The sequence below is a fragment of the Triplophysa rosa genome, linkage group LG1, assembly GCF_024868665.1.
Source record: "Triplophysa rosa linkage group LG1, Trosa_1v2, whole genome shotgun sequence".
In the NCBI taxonomy this organism is placed as follows: Eukaryota; Metazoa; Chordata; class Actinopteri; order Cypriniformes; family Nemacheilidae; genus Triplophysa; species Triplophysa rosa.
In genome coordinates, this window is record NC_079890.1 from 8,524,178 (window position 1) to 8,547,613 (window position 23,436).

Consider the following 23,436-nt stretch of genomic DNA (forward strand, 5'->3'; position numbering starts at 1 on the left):
TCATCCACTCGTCTCATTCGCTCCGGTTAAACGTTATTAATGTTAGAAAGATGTCCAGTGCGGAGTCTCTGCAACAGTTCTTGCGTTTAAAGTTTGCGTTTCTGTCTATATGTATGATCAATGATTATATGTGAATAAAAGCCAAATTAAAAAATTGTAATCATATAAATGTAGGCTATTAACTAACATTAACGAACAAAGAATGAGCAATACATTTCTTCAAGTTTTTTTAATCTCTTTTAAATGTTAGTTAAAAAATACAACTATTTATGTAAGCTCTGGTCCATTAATACTGACAAATACAACTTTGATTTTAAATAATAAATGTATTAGTAAAATGAACATCAGATTAACAATTAATAAATAATGTAAAAATATACCTCATTGTCTAATCTTGTTCAATTTAACTTTAAATAAAATGTAAAAAAATTTAGGGCCTTATTGTTATGGAATTTTTTTCCCCGTGGTATCGAAAATGGTATCGAATATCGATATTTTTTTAGGTATTGTATCGAAGTTAGAAATTCCAGTATCGTGACAACACTAGACGCAACTAATATATTTAAACACAAACAGGCATTGATCCAATAACAAATAAAGTGATTTTACATGGCTTACCTTTGTAAACACACTTCAAACAATTCAGCAGAAAATAAACTTACCAAAACCCTCATTTGGTTAAAATAACCCTATATAAATATTGATTAAGATGTGAAAAGCGGGTTTAAGCAGCAGATATACACCTAACTCTATAGGTTTCATTTCTGAGGGAGATTGCAACTTTTATTGGCAAACTTTTCTGTCTCAGTCCACATTTAAAACAATACCGTGACAAGCTATTGTGCAAAATACTAAAACTAAATGATATAAATTTGCATGAAACACATAAAATAAACCAAACTTACCAAACTACCAGAAATCTAACGTCCTCCTTCAGCTGCAGCCAGGAGTTGTGCTCTGTGTGACTTGACGATGGGCACTTTCGCATTTTACAGCAATCCTGTATTATTGCCTTGCATATTACAGCAAGGCTACAGCAAGGTTACAGCAAGATCAACATTTACTGTAAAATGTTCCCGCTCAATCAAAATTACCCAGAATGCATTACGAACTGCAGTAATTTACTGTAATTTAGAAATGCGGTATTGTACTGTGCATTTTTACAGTAATGTGCTGCTAAATCTACTGCAACATCTAACAGTGTACCGTACAGTATTTTAACTGTGAACAGCATGCAGCTGAAGAAGTTCAACCAGAGGAAATGATTTATGATTTATTGGCTATAATATATTGGCTTAAATTTTACTCAATTTCGGCCGATACGATAACATTTAAAATGATACCGATATGGCCGATCATTTATCGTGCATCCCTTAATCATGTTTGGTGATTAATATTCATGAGGTGCAGAACTTATAATGAATGAGATCCTTGTGTGGGCGGAGCTGTTAGCCGCGAGGTCGCAGAAATAGAAACCATTTCTAAAATAGAAATGGCCATTGCTTGTCACGCAGCGCTGTCGCGACTGGTTAGGACAAAACCTCTGATTAACATAGAAAAGATACCTTTTCAGTGTTGTCAGATTGGAAATGTCCAACTATCGTACCAGAAGCTCCAAACTATCGTATTTGGAGGAAAATTATTGTACACGAGTCAAACGCACAAAATACAGCTATTTACCTAGACTAACAATTTTTGAGACGACCGGCAGAAGGCTTTGGTGTCATTGCCTGAAATCCATCCTGCAAAACTGGGGTCCTTTTCCCACTCACTTTTGTATGTTTTCTGTCGGTGCTTACTTTTAGGCTGCTCTACAGACTCTGCCTTCTTCTTTGCCTTTCCTCTGTCTTCACCTTCCTTCAGGACTGATCTGAGCGCCGCTGCAGCGGGAACGTTAACTTGTGCGTGGGAACGCTTACTTGTGCTCGTGAGAGAGAGTTATTTCCCACGATGATTGGCCGAGAAGACGTAGAGTGAGGCATGCGTAACTGCACGTTCACTTTCTTCTTACAATCATGACGGCAGACGTAGGATCCACAACTAGATCAACGAGCATAGAAGCCATATAATTACAACGACATCATTGGAAGTGTCACAAAATTCTGAAATTTTTGTACATTATTGGATTTTTTTCAATATTGATCGTACATCGTACAGAGGTCAAAATCATGGTACAAATACGATAATTATGGTACGTCTGCACCACTGTACCTTTTATCGCGATACCCTTTATGTTGCAGCTTCGCATCATGTTTGGTGTAAATCTCATTGTTTGATCAGCTCATATTCTGCTAAACTTCTTTGGTATTCCATGAAAAACTAAAGAAATATGTCTTGGAAACAATTTGACAGTGAGTAAATGATGATAGGAGGTCAAATCATAAATGCAAATCAGATCATAAATACAGTATATTGTCACTGTCGGGCGGAAACATCCTATGTCCAAATTTGGTCAATTTCATATTTTTTCACAAATCAATGCTATTGCTCAGTCCCCATGTGGGTCTGTTATTTTTACAAATTATTAACCAATCTAAAGTGTTGAAAATAGCTTGAGAGCAAATCTCTTAACTCCATTGGACACTTCAACTGTCTGAAGTGCGTGCGTGCGTGCGTGCGTGCGTGCGCGCGCGCGTGTCTATGTCTATGTGTGTTAGTACATGTGCGTGTTGTGTGTGTGGAGTGTTTTGTATGTGGGTATGTCTGTCTTCTGTGTTTTCAACTTTTTCTTGTTTCTGCAGGTACAACTTTAATTGTTTTGCTTATAGTCAATATGTCTTATGTACAACTGCTTTGTAACAATGAAAATTGTAAAAAGTGCTATATAAATAAAGTTGAGTTGAGTAGATGTGCCTGCGTCTTTGAGAACTTTCCTCCTCATGAATAACTGCCTTTTTCAGCTCAACCCCTCGTTTGGAGCACTATTCTGTTGAACACATTCAAAGTGCCTGAGGCTTTAACTGTTTTTCAGGAGGGAGAACAGGTTTAAAGTTTTTGGTGCTCCCTTACCTGTAGGCAAAGAATGCAACTAGATGGATTACAGTTCGGTTTAGATTAAAGATAAATAAACAAATGCAGTCACATTGTGAAAATTAGAATTCCAGTGATTAGGTGACTTCTCTTGCTAAATATTTTGCATTATATTCAGTCTAGATGTGTTAAACGATAATCTTTAGCTCTTATAACGTCATTGGATCATTTTAAGAGCCTACTACTTGTAGTGAAAGATGTTGTATTTACCTGGGAAACTCACAGGATTCGCTTGGAATTTTCATGTAACTTCAACAGGAATCTCGTTTTTATTTTCGCAGTCCTTTTGCTTTCTTTTACTATGTAAATGTGTAGTAATGTTGCAACTTAAAATCCACAGTTATACAGTTGAATTCAAACATTTAAAGATGAATACAGGTCCCAAACGAATAAGATATTACGGAATATTAAATCAGTAGCTAGAGATTGAATCATCAGATTGATAAAAAACACCCGGATTAAAAACTGGAAAGTTGAGTTCGGCAGTGCGCGTAACAACATGTGCGCGACTGCGCAATGCATAGCTGCCTTTTCCAACAGGTGTCTAAATTCTCTCACTCACTCTGAGGATTTTACGCACTTTCAAACCAAACGTCAGATGAATGAAACGGATTTTGCGTGTTTTAGAGCTTAAAATGTTACCGGACTAAAAAATTTCTTCGCTTTCTTGAAGATTTACGCATGGAGATACGTTCACTTTTCGTGACATCCACGAAAACATCTCATGTTAATTAATGTCGTTTCGTACTTTTAGGTAACAGTATAAGGAAAAGGTTTATTGTAGATGCCGATCATAAAGCAGAGTAGCATTTTATTTTTAACGCTTTGCATTTCTTCATTATCCATATTGGACTCTGCTTTTTTCAACCTCGCATGAGGGTTTGACATCTATGAATGACTTTACTGGGTATAAGACAAGCCTGTGACTGAACCACTGTTTTGGTATTTTAATAATGATTATGACCTCGAGATCTCCAAACTGATAACTTGGGCTCGAGTGAAACAGCATACACTGGAGGACGATGAAGACAGTTTTGTATTTTTTTGCTGTTTTGATCATCTGGAACTCGGGTAAGTAATAGGATATATAGGTAAATCCATTGTTGGTGTATTTTTATGTCAGATTCTAAGGATTTTAAATGTGTAACAGTTTGTTTTAGGAATTGGGTTGAAACATTTTGTAAACATGAAACTTCACAACACGTTTAAGGTTGTCTGATATTACAGGAAGAACAGGTTCTCATGACATATCTGTTGTGTGTGTGTGATTCAGGGTGTCAGGCGCTCCTCTGCTCACGCACACATTTGCTGCTTATTTGCGCACTTGTCTGCACACAACACGAAGGAGTGTTTCCTAGACTTCTTTAAAGGTGTGATGAGGCTGAGGGTGTTGTTAACGTAACTTACATTTTTGAACGTTTTGGCTAACATATTCACCTGTTCGTTATGTGTGTGGGGGCTGGATAGAGGTGTAGCCTCCATTGTGGGGATATTTGGTCAAATCTGGAATTTTTGAGGGAAATTCATTAATAAACAAACTGACATACTGATGCTTATGTCTGAAAATGCAAAACGGTTTTTGTAAGAGTTAGGTTTAGGGGTGTGGTTGGGGGAAAGGGAGAGTCATTAGGAACAACATGAAGTCTGTGCCAAATCCCCAGGAAGATAGTAAAACAAATGTGATCCTGGACAACAAAACCAGTCTTATGGGTCAATTTTTCGAAATTGAGGTTTTTACAGGACAATATGGGACAGTATCTTGCAAAGATACAACAGTTTAAAACTCTGGAATTTGAGGGTGCAAAAAATCTAAATATTGAGAAAATTGTCTTTGAAGTTGTTAATCAGAGGCACTGAAGCAGGCCATTTACTCACAAAAAGAAAGTTTTTATATATTTAGGGTAAGAAATTTACAAAATATCTTCATGGTACATGATCTTTACTTAATATCCTAATGATTTTTGGAATAAAAGTAATTTTGACACAACAAATGACAAAACACTAATGATGTTAATTCAGGAATTACTTTGGAAAATAATGTTGTTAGACAGTGACAAACAGAATTCTGTGTTATAAAGAGGTGTATGCTGGTAGTCACACAGCTCGTACACAGTTGTGTTCATTAATCTTTAAATATATTTTAGAGTGGTGTGACATCCTTTCTAGCCTAGGACAGTTGTATGCATGCTGACCAGCGAGACAGATAGAACAGTGGGAAGTCGACACGGGAAAAAGACCCAGTGTGACAAGGAAGCTAAAGAATTACAAAGATTAAAGTCAGGATCACACTCCTGATTTATGATCACAGAGCACTTTAAGCAAGGTGGTTTGCTGCAGGGAACAATCCCATTTTGTGTGCAGTTAGCCTACTAAATTATGACCAGGCCCAAAGTTTTTTAATTTCTGTGTTGCGCAGGTTACTGTAAGTTTTGAAGTAATGTGTGTACATTATAGTAAAGTTTAGAGAATAATACAGTAAATAAATCAATAATTTTGCAGGAAATTCAACTTCTACAGGAATCAGCAAAGCTTTGGCCGTTCTGTGGGTGTCATTCTGACCAATTTATCAACTCTTACTGGATATTGGTCTGCCTTTGTTCAAAAGAGATTGCAGATTAAAAATGACTTTGTGAAGTCACAGACAGAATTCTATTGAATATCTAAGAAATGTCAAAAATGTCAATAAACATGACGTATTTGTCAATATGAACATTGTCATTAGCAGTCAAACAGTAGTTGTGATATTACTAATAATGAAGATGCAGAAACGGTCAGATAAATGATAAAAACTTCAAATATCATTAACTCCAATCAACAAAATGTCAATCAATAAAATCAATATATAAGGAAACCTCAGTTTTAACATTGTGGAACTAAACAACTACTGTATATTTACACAATTTTGTAGTGTTTAAATTCATTTAAATGTTCATCTTATTTTTGGTCAGTGTTCCATGTGTGCACACTGAACGTGAATGACTATTTGCTTATGTTCATCTGCCACCCACAAGTAATAACCCTGAGACACACAACAAGTTGAGCAGCATGTCTAACTGTCGTCCATTAGCTCTCTTCTAGACATCTGTATGTCTCTTTCCATGTCTCATTCACCCTTCTTTTATTTTATTTTCCATTTTTACTTTGTTATCCATATCTTTTCCCATATCTACTTCCCACTGGGTTCTCTCTGTCAGTTCAATAGGCTAATGAAAAATGAAAGGTTCAGGTTTCCACCACACTGGAGGTAACAGATGACCTCAGCTAGTTTGCCTTTCATCCCGATACTTTGATTGTCATGCAGGTACATTCCTGTGCGATCCTGTGTGGTACAGTATGTTTCAGATACATGGTCTAGTCCCAGGCTATTCAATTGGCGGCCCGCGGGCCAAACCAGGCCCTCGATGTAATTTGTTCCGGCCCTTCAAGTTGCATAGTGTGAAAAAGAATCTCTGGAATAAATTTAGTTCACTCGGGAACGGAGCCTACTTTTATGAAGTGACGCGTGTCTGTTCTATTCAGCAAAAGCTGCAGCAGCAAAGGGTGGGTTGCACCAACAAGGATTAGGTCTAAATCTAGATTGAATCAAGGTTCATTTAATAATTCTGTTGCACCAAAGTGTAAACCTTGTTTAAAAATAATCAGGTTTATATTTAAATCATTTGATCCAGGTTTTAATTTGACAGTAAATCTGGTTTAACTTTAATTCTGTTGCTCCATTATTTTAAACTATGATTTATCTCTCAGCTAGGGATTAACTTTAATCTTGCTACTGAGGAGGTTTAAATAACAAAAAACATATCTATAATACAATGTGTGGAAAACTGATCGGAAACAGACACATAGGTGTCATGTGTGTGCTTCAGTGATGTGTTTATTGTAAATAAAAATGGAAATAAATAAAACACCTCAGCACAGAGTGAGGGCACGGCGATTTGATAAACTGGGTGGTCGGCTGTGAAGCATCAAATTCAAGATGCCCTCTTTATTAATCCAATACAGACAAACACAACGTCTGTGATTAAACGAGAAAAGTTCGACATCCTGAGAGGAAAGCTGTTTTAGCGGCACCATGACCAGGGGCACCGGTATCTATCCTGGGCGCCCTGTATAAATTGTGGACTGTTGTAATGCCGAGAAATGCACCCATGCCCACAATGGTTAGGGTGATAGGGTGAGGTGTTAGGGGAGGGGCTAGGATTAAGGGGTTAGATTTAGCCAATCCGACAGCGTGTTATTGAAGGTGGTGCATAATCTGGCAGGTCCGGTCCTGAACAGGCAAATTTTAGCCGGTTGCACCAAATTTCGACTCACTGTAAATCGTTTTTTGACACCCCTACTTCTGATTGGTTCATTCACTTAGGATGCTGCTTTGTGATTGGTCCCTATCTCTAAAACCCACCCCCACACCTAATCCTAACCCTAACCTTCGTAGGGGAAAAACAGCAGGGGCGTGTCCAGGATTTTATACATGGGGTGGCAAAGGGGGACAAGAGCATAATGAGGTGTGGCAAGCTAAACACATAAATCTTCATTTTCGCAGTTGCATTGTCAGGATTAGGAATATTATAGATTCCTGATTATTGATACCTATTATAGTCTGGTTCAGATATTTTTTCTGATTAGCATTTCTGAAAAATAAATTCATTTAACTTTTACCTGTTTTTGCTAGTGATGGGAAGTCCGGCTCTGTTCTGCGAACCGGTTCTTTCGGACAGTTCGTTTCAATGAACCGGTTCAAAAGACTGGTTCACCGATTCTCTTACGCTCTGACGTTAGTGACGTAATGACGTCACTCGCCCTGACGAAATGCGTCAAGTCTATCTATCATCCCTACCGGCTGGGATGAAAATACACTCTGCACATTCAAATATAAAACCAAAACCAGTAATCATAACTTCTGTCAGTTAACACATCACGTCATGATCTGTTTCTTACATATACGTTTTGCAACTAAAGCACCCAAATAGGCACAGTGAAGGGCAGCAAACTATGACATTTTAAGTCTTAAAGATAAAAAGTGAATAATTAATCTTCATCAGCATTTTACAGAAACTATATGATCCATGCATAATTCAATACGATTTATGTGTTATTAAATAAACTTACGCTTTGCCAGATTGCTCCATATATTTTAAATCCTCGGTTCACGTGCGGTCGTAACATTAGCACAGCATCAGTTGTCCACACTGTTCTGTAGCCTCACGGTGAATAACGCATGCTCACTAGCTAAGCTCATCGGTTCTCACTCAGTCGGAGTCTGGACCGACTCGTTTAAATATATTTTAGAGTGGTGTGACATCCTTTCTAGCCTAGGACAGTTGTATGCATGCTGACCAGCGAGACAGATAGAACAGTGGGAAGTCGACACGGGAAAAAGACCCAGTGTGACAAGGAAGCTAAAGAATTACAAAGATTAAAGTCAGGATCACACTCCTGATTTATGATCACAGAGCACTTTAAGCAAGGTGGTTTGCTGCAGGGAACAATCCCATTTTGTGTGCAGTTAGCCTACTAAATTATGACCAGGCCCAAAGTTTTTTAATTTCTGTGTTGCGCAGGTTACTGTAAGTTTTGAAGTAATGTGTGTACATTATAGTAAAGTTTAGAGAATAATACAGTAAATAAATCAATAATTTTGCAGGAAATTCAACTTCTACAGGAATCAGCAAAGCTTTGGCCGTTCTGTGGGTGTCATTCTGACCAATTTATCAACTCTTACTGGATATTGGTCTGCCTTTGTTCAAAAGAGATTGCAGATTAAAAATGACTTTGTGAAGTCACAGACAGAATTCTATTGAATATCTAAGAAATGTCAAAAATGTCAATAAACATGACGTATTTGTCAATATGAACATTGTCATTAGCAGTCAAACAGTAGTTGTGATATTACTAATAATGAAGATGCAGAAACGGTCAGATAAATGATAAAAACTTCAAATATCATTAACTCCAATCAACAAAATGTCAATCAATAAAATCAATATATAAGGAAACCTCAGTTTTAACATTGTGGAACTAAACAACTACTGTATATTTACACAATTTTGTAGTGTTTAAATTCATTTAAATGTTCATCTTATTTTTGGTCAGTGTTCCATGTGTGCACACTGAACGTGAATGACTATTTGCTTATGTTCATCTGCCACCCACAAGTAATAACCCTGAGACACACAACAAGTTGAGCAGCATGTCTAACTGTCGTCCATTAGCTCTCTTCTAGACATCTGTATGTCTCTTTCCATGTCTCATTCACCCTTCTTTTATTTTATTTTCCATTTTTACTTTGTTATCCATATCTTTTCCCATATCTACTTCCCACTGGGTTCTCTCTGTCAGTTCAATAGGCTAATGAAAAATGAAAGGTTCAGGTTTCCACCACACTGGAGGTAACAGATGACCTCAGCTAGTTTGCCTTTCATCCCGATACTTTGATTGTCATGCAGGTACATTCCTGTGCGATCCTGTGTGGTACAGTATGTTTCAGATACATGGTCTAGTCCCAGGCTATTCAATTGGCGGCCCGCGGGCCAAACCAGGCCCTCGATGTAATTTGTTCCGGCCCTTCAAGTTGCATAGTGTGAAAAAGAATCTCTGGAATAAATTTAGTTCACTCGGGAACGGAGCCTACTTTTATGAAGTGACGCGTGTCTGTTCTATTCAGCAAAAGCTGCAGCAGCAAAGGGTGGGTTGCACCAACAAGGATTAGGTCTAAATCTAGATTGAATCAAGGTTCATTTAATAATTCTGTTGCACCAAAGTGTAAACCTTGTTTAAAAATAATCAGGTTTATATTTAAATCATTTGATCCAGGTTTTAATTTGACAGTAAATCTGGTTTAACTTTAATTCTGTTGCTCCATTATTTTAAACTATGATTTATCTCTCAGCTAGGGATTAACTTTAATCTTGCTACTGAGGAGGTTTAAATAACAAAAAACATATCTATAATACAATGTGTGGAAAACTGATCGGAAACAGACACATAGGTGTCATGTGTGTGCTTCAGTGATGTGTTTATTGTAAATAAAAATGGAAATAAATAAAACACCTCAGCACAGAGTGAGGGCACGGCGATTTGATAAACTGGGTGGTCGGCTGTGAAGCATCAAATTCAAGATGCCCTCTTTATTAATCCAATACAGACAAACACAACGTCTGTGATTAAACGAGAAAAGTTCGACATCCTGAGAGGAAAGCTGTTTTAGCGGCACCATGACCAGGGGCACCGGTATCTATCCTGGGCGCCCTGTATAAATTGTGGACTGTTGTAATGCCGAGAAATGCACCCATGCCCACAATGGTTAGGGTGATAGGGTGAGGTGTTAGGGGAGGGGCTAGGATTAAGGGGTTAGATTTAGCCAATCCGACAGCGTGTTATTGAAGGTGGTGCATAATCTGGCAGGTCCGGTCCTGAACAGGCAAATTTTAGCCGGTTGCACCAAATTTCGACTCACTGTAAATCGTTTTTTGACACCCCTACTTCTGATTGGTTCATTCACTTAGGATGCTGCTTTGTGATTGGTCCCTATCTCTAAAACCCACCCCCACACCTAATCCTAACCCTAACCTTCGTAGGGGAAAAACAGCAGGGGCGTGTCCAGGATTTTATACATGGGGTGGCAAAGGGGGACAAGAGCATAATGAGGTGTGGCAAGCTAAACACATAAATCTTCATTTTCGCAGTTGCATTGTCAGGATTAGGAATATTATAGATTCCTGATTATTGATACCTATTATAGTCTGGTTCAGATATTTTTTCTGATTAGCATTTCTGAAAAATAAATTCATTTAACTTTTACCTGTTTTTGCTAGTGATGGGAAGTCCGGCTCTGTTCTGCGAACCGGTTCTTTCGGACAGTTCGTTTCAATGAACCGGTTCAAAAGACTGGTTCACCGATTCTCTTACGCTCTGACGTTAGTGACGTAATGACGTCACTCGCCCTGACGAAATGCGTCAAGTCTATCTATCATCCCTACCGGCTGGGATGAAAATACACTCTGCACATTCAAATATAAAACCAAAACCAGTAATCATAACTTCTGTCAGTTAACACATCACGTCATGATCTGTTTCTTACATATACGTTTTGCAACTAAAGCACCCAAATAGGCACAGTGAAGGGCAGCAAACTATGACATTTTAAGTCTTAAAGATAAAAAGTGAATAATTAATCTTCATCAGCATTTTACAGAAACTATATGATCCATGCATAATTCAATACGATTTATGTGTTATTAAATAAACTTACGCTTTGCCAGATTGCTCCATATATTTTAAATCCTCGGTTCACGTGCGGTCGTAACATTAGCACAGCATCAGTTGTCCACACTGTACTGTAGCCTCACGGTGAATAACGCATGCTCACTAGCTAAGCTCATCGGTTCTCACTCAGTCGGAGTCTGGACCGACTCGGACCAACTCGGACGTGACCGAAAGAAGCGGCTCTTCGGTTCGTGTACTGCTGAATCAAAATCTGTTGCGAACCGGCTCTTGACTCGAGAACGAGAACCGTTTAGGACAGTAATAAAGTCCTAAACATCTTTCCAATGTGTTTTATAGTATCACACCTCTGTTTTATAAAAATATCTGATTTAGACGCTTTTTATCTGCTTTAAAATTACACGCATGCGCAGTATCATCGGTTCTGAGTCGGACGTGACCGAAAGAAGTGGCTCTTCGGTTAGTGTACTGCTGAATCGAAAGCTGTTGAGAACCAGCTCTTGACTCGAGAACGAGAACCACTCAGCAGTGGCATGAACGTAAACGGCGCTGCAGATTTGTTTACGTACAGTGATAAGGCAGTAATAAAGTCCTAAACATCTTTCCAATGTGTTTTATAGTATCACACCTCTGTTTTATAAAAATATCTGACTTAGACGCTTTTTATCTGCTTTTAAATTACACGCATGCGCAGTATCATCGGTTCTGAGTCGGACGTGACCGAAAGAAGTGGCTCTTCGGTTAGTGTACTGCTGAATTGAAAGCTGTTGCAACCGGTTCGTGTCAGAAGAAGCGATTCGCGAACCGCCAACCGGTTCGACGGTTCACAAATCGGACATGCCCGACAGAAACGGTTCTTGTGACTCTAGATTCTTCTAGTCTGCGAGAGCGATTCAAGGAATCCGCTTGCTTCTCATGATGATTACGCCATGTTTATATTTATATAATCTTGTTTAGAAATTAAATAAAATGTTCATGAAAACACCATGGATTATTTATGAAACAAATAAATGTTTAGTTTATTATTTTTACAAACAATTATTTTTAACCTTTACAATAATTAACATAAAAGCACAACTGCACAAACGTTTTCTGTAATGCATTTTAAGCAACATTAATATAAAGAATAGAATAGAATAGAATAGAATAGAATAGAATGATCTTAAGAGGAATAAGAGGAATTTGTTATAGTGACAGAAGCTCCACAGTGCAACAGAAAGACAGCAACAGGACAGAACACAGATGATAAAAAAATATATATATACAATAATATAGAAATAGGCAATGTACAAAACAGCAAAAACACAATATAGAATATGTTTGTACAAATATTTATGACCATTAAAAAGTGTGATCTGTGCTCAAATGTTTATGTTCATGTTGCAAATTGGCAATTCCAGCGTTATGGATGTGACATTTTGCGTTATGGACGTGACATAAAAATGCTCAGAGAATGAATTAGTTACGATTATATTGAACCATCTGTTTATATTTTACTGAACCCTTGTTGATAGAGTCTAAACATCAAAAAATGTCAGTCTATGAAAAAAAATTCTATTTAAAAAAGGGAAATAAACATGCGTTATGGATGTGACAAAAAAAGGACGCGGTTTTTGGGAGACAATAAACTTTGTAGGATTTCTGTAAAATAAAATGCACAATCCTGAAGCAATAATACCCAATGAATGGAGAAGGGATGCCTCTTTATAGAACATAAAATAGTTACTTTATATTCATTTTCATGTGTCCATTTATGAGGAATATGTAGCGTTATGGATGTGACAATCCTGAAAATGGCACTTACCTGACTATGAAAAATCATGCACTAAAAATAAAACAAATGCTTTACAAATTTGAAGAGAGATCTCACATGGGTATTTGAACCACCAAATGTTAAAATCTGTACTGTTACCATAGTAAAAACCGCTGGTAAAAACTTAATTTTTTCGTGGCTAGGTTGAGATTTTTGCGGAATTGCCCAAATGTAGTTTCTTATATGTTGAACCGGTTCACAAATCGGACGTGTCCGAAAGACAGCTCTCGGTTGGTTCAGTGGTGATCCGAAAACTGTGGCAAACGATTCTTGAATCGAGAACGAGGATCTCTCTAGGCGGAGCGTTCGATAGAACATGCCACTGCACGCATGCTCACTATATCAGCTAGCTTAGCTATAACTTGAATAGCTTCTCCGCTCGTGCTTAACAGTTCAGTTCAGCATGTAGTAGTGTACTGTTGGATTTACTGAAAAGTCGTTGATACTGGCTGGTTTATTTTGAGTCGGATGGGTTTTCATGCATGTCAAAAGTGAGTAACTGAAGGAATTTGTGGATAAGTGCTTTTTGTAGACGCGAACTGTTTCGAACGATTCAGTCCGATTTGGTGAACCGATTCGACCGGTTCACTAAAAAGAACCGGTTCAAATGAACGATTCGTTCGCAAACCGGCCAGGCGGCCATCCCTAGTTTTTGCCTACATTAAAAATGGAGAGGGTTTAGGTGGTGATTATGATGATGACTTCTTTCTTACAATAGTAAAGGAATTAAATAGCGTTCACATAAATTGTTCAGGGAAAATGTGAATTCTCCCCTTAGAGGATTTGTACATGTTGTTTCAAAGCAGTTTTACAAAGGTCACAAAATAGTGCCTTAAAAACTCTAGTAAACTATCTAGTCTGTTTCCCAGCACAATTCAATCCAAACTATTATATAGTACATTATATTGTTGTTTCTGAAAGACAACTGCAGAAACTTGATATAGGCCTAACTACTTAGTTAATTGCTGATCATAGCTGTTTAAACATTTTTGAATTTGATCTAAAATCCGAAAAATTATTATTTATTTTCCAGGCTACATCATATGTATAAAAACAGACACTATATGTATAAAGAATAACACTTTATGTACTTTAAATGGATGTGGTAGTTTTATCTTGTACAGTTAGTACAGACACTTTGTGGCGTCATACACACCACTAGTACTTTAACTTTACACTTTGGCTTACGCAGTGATTTAAATAAAGAAATAGGCTATGCGAGAATACGTTTTCATACTGAACTCGCTGAGGTAGAGATAAGGAAAGAGATCGCATTTAGAACTGTCTTTCTCTTTATCACAGATAAACTTTACAGTTAATCCGCGGGTCAGAAGCATCGGAACAGTGGGGCGCGTTCCACACGGACCACAGATCAACCTGTGATCAGCCTGCTCAAACGCCGACAGATACCCGTCTCTATCAGAATATTAGAAATTTGCGATTTTGAGCAAAAATAACGCTCTCCAAAAACCTAATCCAAAAATTGTTTGTACATTACATTAGTACCCAAGTCGTGACTGTATGGTCAGTTGGGGTGGCAAAGCTCATTTTCAGGGTGGCAGCTGCCACCCGGTGCCACCCCTGTGGACATGCCACTGGAAAACGGGGGAGCAAAATCTCACGGGGAGTCAGATTTCGATAAAACACTGGCAGTGCTGCCGCGAACAGCCCGAACACGACCAAGGACAACCCCCGAAAACACAGTCGCCTACCGGGACCGTTCCACCCGCTCGTGATTCCCGTACTGCGCTCTTCTCTCTTATGTCTGCTCCAGTCACGAGGATAAAGATGCGGCTCAACTGTCATATCCATACGCATATCCCTCAAGGCTTGTGAAATGTGTTTATGGATGATCAGCCTGATCAACAAAGTATCCAGAGAGAGGTTTTAAATAGCAAAATTACGTTTCTTTTTTACACTGGCAAATCCATCATGGCGGATAAAATTAATCGCAGATGATGTTTTAAAATAGATATAGGATCAACAAAACCTAGATTAGCTCTAAACTCTGTTTACTTTAATCCTTGTTGGTGCAACCCACACAAAGAGCAGGACTGATTTTAGGCGAGTGGCAAGCAAGCAGTCCCTTCTTTGAGACGCGGTGAACAGGACGATGACGGATGAGAACTTTTAGTAGTTTCGGTAGATATCACAGACTGAACCCATGTGCAGACAGACGGAGAAAACAAAAGCTCTTTATTTAAACACAATTCAAACATAAGACCACGATGGGGAGGAAAAAACTAACTAAAACAAGACTTAAAACAAAACAATTCCTGCAAGGGGATAAAACAAAGGGAGTCCAAAATGATAAACAAATAATCCAAAAACAGCAGGCAAAACCAGACTGGGAAACTTGACGTAGGGAAAACTCACATGAACTAAACACACGGAAGCATAAAACGAACCGGCACGGGACAAAGGGAACTGGAGCCTAATATAGGGGAACGCTAACGGGGGATAATTACATGGGGAAGGTGACAGCAATAAAGCACTAAGGGGAAATTAACGGGGAAACAAGGGGGCCAGGCCAAAACACACGACAGCAGGACACGTGGCGCAATGTCATAACAAAGACCACGTGTCTCCACACAGAACACAACAACACACAAGACATGGTACTGTCACGACCCTGTCCACAAAACTAGAAAACTCCAGACAAGAAGGACAGGATCATGACAATGGCACACCAATGGTGTCACAATTATACTATAGATTAAACGCGTTTAGCCGCAAAATACGGCGTCGTGATTACAAACGGCGCGTTATTTACGATGTTTTGCCTGTTGTATAATGAGCCCCTCCAGCTCGGAGTATATTATTTACTAAACTAAAATAAATGTGCTAGTAACATTATAAAAAAATATTACTTACATTTAAGTAGACTTAAAACCTTTTTTTTATTTCTATTTTTTTCCCTATATGGTTCAACATATTTACTACAGGTTTTTTTATATAGTTTATAATTGAATACTGTATAATACTGAAGTTTTTATTCATGTGGCAAATACATTACTGTTGTATAGTAAAGGACGGAAAACCCAGAACCCAGAAAAATTAAAACAGAAAAAACGGATTTCAATTCAATTCAATTTTTATTTATATCGCGCTTTTCACAATGTGCATTGTTCCAAAGCAGCTTTACAGGAGAAAATAAGAAAAACTGAAAAACACAAAAAAGGTAAAACACAGCACAGTGCATGGTGTTTATAGAACAAGCAAGATTATTCTAGTAAATAATATCTAATAAATGCAGTCTCCCGGGGGTTTATTAAGCATATTTTGCATTAATTGAATGCTTGGCTGAAAAGATGTGTCTTTAATCTAGATTTAAATTGGGAGAGTGTGTCTGACCCTCGAATAGTAACGGGAAGGCTATTCCATAGTTTAGGAAAGTATGAGAAGGCTCTACCCCCTTTGGTGGATTTAGTTATTCTAGGTGTTATCAAAAGTCCAGAGTTTTTAGATCGAGAGCGTGATTGGTTGTAGTGTGGTAGAAGCTCTGTTATGTAGGTAGGGGCTAAACCGTTTAAGGCTTTATAAGTGATTAAAAGAACTTTAAAGTCAATACGATACTTAATGGGTAACCAGTGAAGGGTTGATAACATTGGAGTTATGTGATCGTATTTTCTGGACCTGGTTAGAACTCTGGCAGCTGCATTCTGAACTAACTGTAGTTTGTTTATTGATGATGCAGGACAACCACTAAGCAGTGCATTACAGTAGTCAAGTCTTGAGGTCACAAATGCATCAATAAGCTTCTTTGCGTCAGCAACACATAAAATATTTTGTAATTTCTTATTGTTGTTGCGTCATCCCTCATATTGCAAGCCATATCTCTCTGGCCCCTCATTTGGGATGCTTTTCATGAACTGGCCCCCATGACAAACTAATTGAATAGCCCTGGTCTAGTCTGTTTCAAGTTTTATCTTTTAATTTAACATTTTGTTGTTCATTTTGCAGTGTCAAAGGTGAGTTCCAGTGCTTTGCAGTTACATGGAATTTGTGTAACACTTTACAATGCATTGGTAAATGGATTGTTTAGCATGAACTAACAGACAGAGAAGACAGAGAAATCATTTAAGGGAGCTATTGGCTGTTGATATTTTCCTGACTCTGAAGTGCTTTTCGGAGAGTATTGCCAAACTTATTGTAGAGTCAAACATTTTTCTTAAAAGGACACATTGCCTTCTACTACTAAAGTTTGTCATTAGGGACACCTAAAATACATAATGTTGAAATAATAAAGAAAAAAAAGTATTATTTGGTGTATTTTCATACATTGTTTGTTGATGAGAAACAATACACACACATACATACTGCAACAAACAAGTTTGGGACATTGGGGTGCACGCTTTACACTGTTTTTTTATTTCATATTTATATAGTCAATACCAGTGTTGATCTGTTAAGGCATATAAATCTTCATATACAGGGATCTCTTTACATCAGAAGTCTGTTATTCTTCTGACAAAATAAATCTAGAAATCTGCTCAGTGGAGAGGTGTCCTTGTTTACGTGTGACACCCACTTAACAGTGTCTATTGTATGGTACATTACATCAGCTTTATTTACATTGTATAATAACTAGAACATGCACAACAAAGGCCATAAACATTCTCAAATGAAGTTTTAATGAGACATGTAAAGATGAGTCTGTGTTAATCTGATTATAATCAGTGCACAAATTAATTATGAGTACACTTGATTTGTGAATAATTAATCTCATCTTGATGACGGAGAGCATTACACAGTGGCAATGGGTTTGTCGTGTCGCTGATATGTAGGCTCTCTGATGACTGTCACTGTTAACCTGTTAAAGGAGCAATGTGGAGATTTTAGTCAGTTATGTTCAGTGTCAAACTGAACATAATTGCAAGGTGTGTTTAAACATTGTCCAGTATGTGACTGAGTACAAAAATAAATAGAAACATTTCAGTGTGAGTCAGTTCATGAAACTGACCAAATTTAATGGCCGATACCATTCTGTGTTCATTTGATCGGAGAGTAAAAGTTAAATGAATAAAATCACTGTAATGAGTGTTTTTTTGGCTTTTTTTTCAACTGGGCTGATAACGACTGCAATCTATCTCTCTCTTCATCTCTTTCTCTGTCTTTTTTTTGTAGTTTGTGTTTGTGGAAAAGAATTTCTCGAACCCTCTGAGTCTCCTTGGACTCTGTATTCTTTGGCAGAGGATAATACACGTTTACCCTGTCGATTCAACACATCGGACAGCGAGGTTAAGGTAGTACAGGTGATGTGGAGTCGAGAGAAATCAAAAGGAGGAGAAGAACAGATTATCACTGCCCATTTCAGTGAAGGCCAAACAGGTAATAAAAAATAACACTTTTAGAAGACTTTTATCTTTGTATTTTCCCCTCATAAAATGTTTTATTTATATTGGTAATCTACATATATGTGAATCCTTCACATTATATTTCTCATTATATTACATTCTGCTTTTGAATCTTCCATCATTCACACAGTTTTTCCAAGTAAATACATACATTTTAAATATATAGACTGCTAGTTATGATGATGCCACAAAATAATATGGCAATACATTTAAAGGCTTATTCTAAGAACATAGTATGTTCATGTAATACAGCTCCTGGTACAACAGTCTCCTCTCTTTGAGTTATAGCAAGTTCAGAGTCATGTTTAATATCTTTTTGTACTGAGGAGTATTTCAAGTGTATTAGTTTTGGAATTTTATCAGAGGTTAAATCTCAATCTATTGATATACTATTACTGTATCTGTACTGGTAGAGTGTCTACAATTGCATCTGTTACTAAATGACTTTTCTTTAATCATCATGCATTCATTTACATTTACATATATTCATTTAGCAGCCTAGAAAAAGAAAGAAATTAGTCAATGAACAGTGCAGAGATATCAAATTTCTAGCATAAACCTTAAAATGAGAGTAAAGCAAAAGTTAAAGCTGCAGAAGTTTATCAAACACATCACATCTGGACATTAATTCACACTTTGGATGCATCTGTAAATACTATATTATATTATGATGTGTGATTGGGGGTTAGTTCACGATAATATCATCGCATTCTCGAATAAATTCTCGGGACTAGAAGCCATTTATATTGCACTTTTCTCTCTTTTAGAGAACACTGGATATGCAGGGCGTGTGCGATTTGAGAACAGCGATCCGATAGCAGATTCTGCTCTGATACTTATGGGCACAAGTCCCGCAGATGAGGGCAAATACATCTGCAAGGTTGCCACCTTCCCCACAGGAAACTTTGAGACTGAGATTTCTCTCACAGTCTGGAGTAAGTCCATATACACTGGTACCTTTATTTACACTGGAAGCTTAAAGTTGTAAAGCCAATTCTGGAGCTATTTTAGTTTATCAGCACATTATTGTTTAATTACATCACAGGTTGTTTTAATACCAGTGAGAAAGCTTAAGAGCATTGCTTTATTCTTTAATAGTTCATCCCACAGTATCATTTACTGTAGGTCACATTTTCAGAATAGATTTGAGGATGTATGGATTATATGCGGCAGTTAACAATGAAGAAAATTGCCCACAACAATTGGACAGGATTTTTAAAATCACATTTCCCTTTTACCTAAGGTAACTTTTTATAAACTGGATCAGTCTGTTAACCACAAAGCTAACCTTGCTCTGATGTGATGTTTGCTGTAATTGTTCTCAAAATAACACAGCGCTTATCTGCGTCAATGGGAGTGACAATAGACATGTCAATAGACTGTAAACCCAGATAAGTTGAGTGTATTTCAACATTTTGAGGAAACCGATTGCCTTAAAATAATTAAGTAATGTGTATTTGATATTTGAGTAAAGTGAACTTAAAATGTTCAGCTCATCCAACAAAAAAGGGCATTGCAGTAGACTGAACTTAAAATAATTAGTAACATCAACTGCTCTGTCAAACTATGAAATGTAATAAGTTGACTTTACAAAAAAAAATGAGGAAACCGATTTCACAAATATTTTATATATAATAAAATATATAATATAATATAATAATAATTGTTGTCTGAACTTACTGATCAAGTATAATTAAGCACTGCTGACTCAAAATCATTACTTAAGTTAACTTATTATAATAGTGTTCACTTTACTAAAGAAATATTAGGAAGTGAGTAAACTACCATTATGGTGATCAGTGTTTGCTTTAGTTGGGCTCTTGACTCTTGGCTTATGTTAAGTTAATTTCTCTGTCAGTGCTTGTATGTGTTTCAGAAATAACACTTGCGCATTGATTAAAAAGAGATCTTTAAAAAGGTCAGTTTGGAGTAGATTTCATAATAGGTGTCAATTTTTAATAAAGTACAGAAGCTTTTGGAAATAGTAATGAGTTTGATCCTTTTCTTACTGATGAAAATGTTTCAGTTTATAAATGCTGAACACACTTAGACATCAACACTCATCGTACAAACCTCAACAATGGTGACAATCATCAAACAAATTCAGATAAACAGATCAACTGCAATGCATGCTGGCAATTATGAATGAGTTTTGTACCCAGCATGCATTGCAGCATGAAGTTTTATTTTGTTGATTGTCACCATTGTTGAGTTTCATACACTGATTATTCATGTCTAATTGATTTATTAGTTAAAATTTTTTTTTAGCATATTTAATTTGTCTCTGAGGATATAACAGTCATAACACTAATCTGTAATATCAAAGCACTTCGCAAAGTAATAACACAACACACTCTTAATGAGTGATTCATAAAGATTAAATCACCAATTGAAAACAGCTACCAGATTTCTTTGCTTTTTACCCCAAACAAACGGGTTTTAACTCACTGTTTCAGCAGTTAAAGAGAACCTAAGCAAATGGTCTAGTAGTAAAACACAAGAGTCAAGAGTCTGGTTAAATTTGAAGCTTTTTAAAAATTTAATTCAATGGTTGCTTGCTATCTGGTACACTTTAAAGTTTTAAGTTAATGGAACTATTTCAGTTTTGAGTACTGTTAACTCAACTACTAGAGTACTATTCGGGAATACAGTGTTGTTGGTGTGAGTACAGGAAAATTCAATAGCTGATGCTTTTCATTTCAGAAACGCTGTGTACAACTGGGTATTGAAGTAACGACAGTAATTTGTGATGTTGTGACAATCAAAACACGGATTATGTTGCCAATGCTAAATTTAAGACATAGTCAGTCTTTGCTATTAAGATCATTTGTACTTGTTCTTTGCTTATTTGTACAGCTATTTGTCTTTTTTTATATAGCATTTAGCATGTATATTTATTTGTTATGCCACTTAACAGCCAAGCCTATTGCCTCCCTGGAACCCATCATTATGGTTGAGGGTCAATCATACAGTCTGGCTGCTACTTGCCGTTCTGTGGCTAAGCCAATGGCAGGCCTCTCCTGGGACACAGAACTTCCAGGTCGCAGCAAGAACCACAGCTTTGATGATGGGGTGGCATCGATCCAGTTTTCCCTCCACCCACTTCGTAGCATGAATGGTCAGAAGCTGGACTGCCTGGTCTGGCACCCATCTCAAAAGGGCCCTCACAGGATTACCAACAACCTTACAGTGCATTGTGAGTCTTCATTTCTTATGTTTCATAGATTTCTACTTGTGTAAATATAGACATGTGTCACGGATGAGGCAGGAAGAACACAATCGCAGGCAGCGGGGATGAAGGGGTTAACAGAAGACGTTTATTTAAATAATCAAAACACAAAACAAAGACCCGCGATGGGGAAAACCAAAAACTAGACAATAAAGTTAACTGGACAAATATACACTGAGACAAGATAAATAGAACAATACTACACAAACGTTACTAACGAACTTACAAAAACTCGACTTGATTAGGGCTTTCAACAGACCACTGGCGCGGACAGGAACAGGTACAACCACATGCAATCCACGAGCACAGGACAAAGAAACATGAGGGCATTAACTATGGAAGACAAACGAAGGATAACGACACAGGGCAGGTGAGGGTAATCAGACACGGATGGAAACAAAACAGGAAACAAGAGGGGCGGGGCCAATGACGAGACACTGGAGAGAACGCATATTATTGTCAAAAGGACAATAATATGTTTCTCTCCACACATTACCAAAGGCCTTGTCATGGCTCTGCCAAAGGACCAAGAAAAACATGACTAATAGAGGCAGAGCCATGACAGACATGCATCTCACTACAAAATGTCCGGCGTTAAAAAAGAAAAATGCGCATAGCTGAAATTTTAGCTGGTTTCTTGGTTCATTTTAATTTAGTTTTTTATAGTGGACTGCAGTAGTGAGACAATAGCGCTGCTGTTTTTTCCCCTCGGTACTTCCTTTGGGCATTCTTTAAAAATTAACTTGATCTCTGTGCAGTTTCTACCTGCTAGTGCAAACAGTTTGCCAAGTTATTTAGAAAAACTTCCAAGTACTTCCTTGATTATTGCATCACATGCGAAACCATGTATATTTCCTTGGCAGTTTACAGAAATTGCGAAACTTGGATGTGATCTGTTTTGATCTCTAACTGTCCGCAGATGTGTTATGACCTGTGGGCTCTGCTTTTGAGCACCTGTTGTTTTATCGATACTGTGACTACATTGTGTATGTCTGATTCATCTCCACTTGGACTGCAGTAAAAAAGTTATGTTTGCTTCAGGAAAACATGTTATCACTTCCAACATTTTGTTCTGTGTTTGTGTGCATGTTTACATGCAGATCCCCCAAATGCAGTGATTTCTGGCTATGAGGACAACTGGCATGTTGACATGCAAGAGGCTGTGCTACAGTGTAAAGGTCAAGGAAATCCAAAACCACACCAGTTCAACTGGACTAGGTAAATTATAAACCAGTGCACATCTGTCTGTCTTTTAATGTGTCTCTTCGTCTACTTTGTTTGTCTTCCTGTCTATATTGTGAGCAGCTTTCCCATAGTTATGTTCTCGTTGACCTCTGTATCAGCATACCAGAGTAATATCTGGGTGTGGAAGTAACAAAAAGTTGAGTGACCTAAATTTCCGACTGCACCATCTTTTTCGTTAATCAGATTGAAAAAAATCTCTTAAAATTATTTATTTATTCACAGACACCGAGTGGCCATTGAATTCACAGCAGTTATTATTTTTTGTTAGTCAACTGACAAACAAGTCTGATGTGATTAGTCACACTCACACGCCTATTCTTTTGCATTTTTTAGTACGAGTGACTAAGGGGGTGTAAACATGAACACTTAGATGATCACACACTTGCAAACTCTGTCTCAAGACAAACATTCTCTTTCTCACTCCTTGAGTTGGGAAACCTGTTCTCTGGCTGCTTGGTGTTAATGCAAAGTAAATGAAGTAACTGTGGCCTCGGTGTCATGTTGCAACTTGTGCAGCAAACAGACGGAGCGACTTTCACATG

At 37.5% G+C, this 23,436-nt stretch overlaps 1 protein-coding gene across 1 annotated transcript in view; it reads left to right on the forward strand.

Annotated features, from left to right (window-relative positions):
* The first annotated feature begins 3,533 nt into the window (after positions 1-3,533).
* The window catches only part of nectin4a (nectin cell adhesion molecule 4a), a 33,759-nt gene continuing 13,856 nt past the window's right edge, over positions 3,534-23,436 (forward strand). Inside the window, exons 1-5 of the mRNA XM_057340120.1 lie at positions 3,534-4,101; positions 18,191-18,394; positions 19,188-19,355; positions 21,338-21,616; positions 22,750-22,867. Of these exons, the coding sequence (XP_057196103.1) occupies positions 4,053-4,101; positions 18,191-18,394; positions 19,188-19,355; positions 21,338-21,616; positions 22,750-22,867 (818 nt within the window). The 5' untranslated portion in view covers positions 3,534-4,052. The remainder of the gene's footprint in view (positions 4,102-18,190; positions 18,395-19,187; positions 19,356-21,337; positions 21,617-22,749; positions 22,868-23,436) is intronic.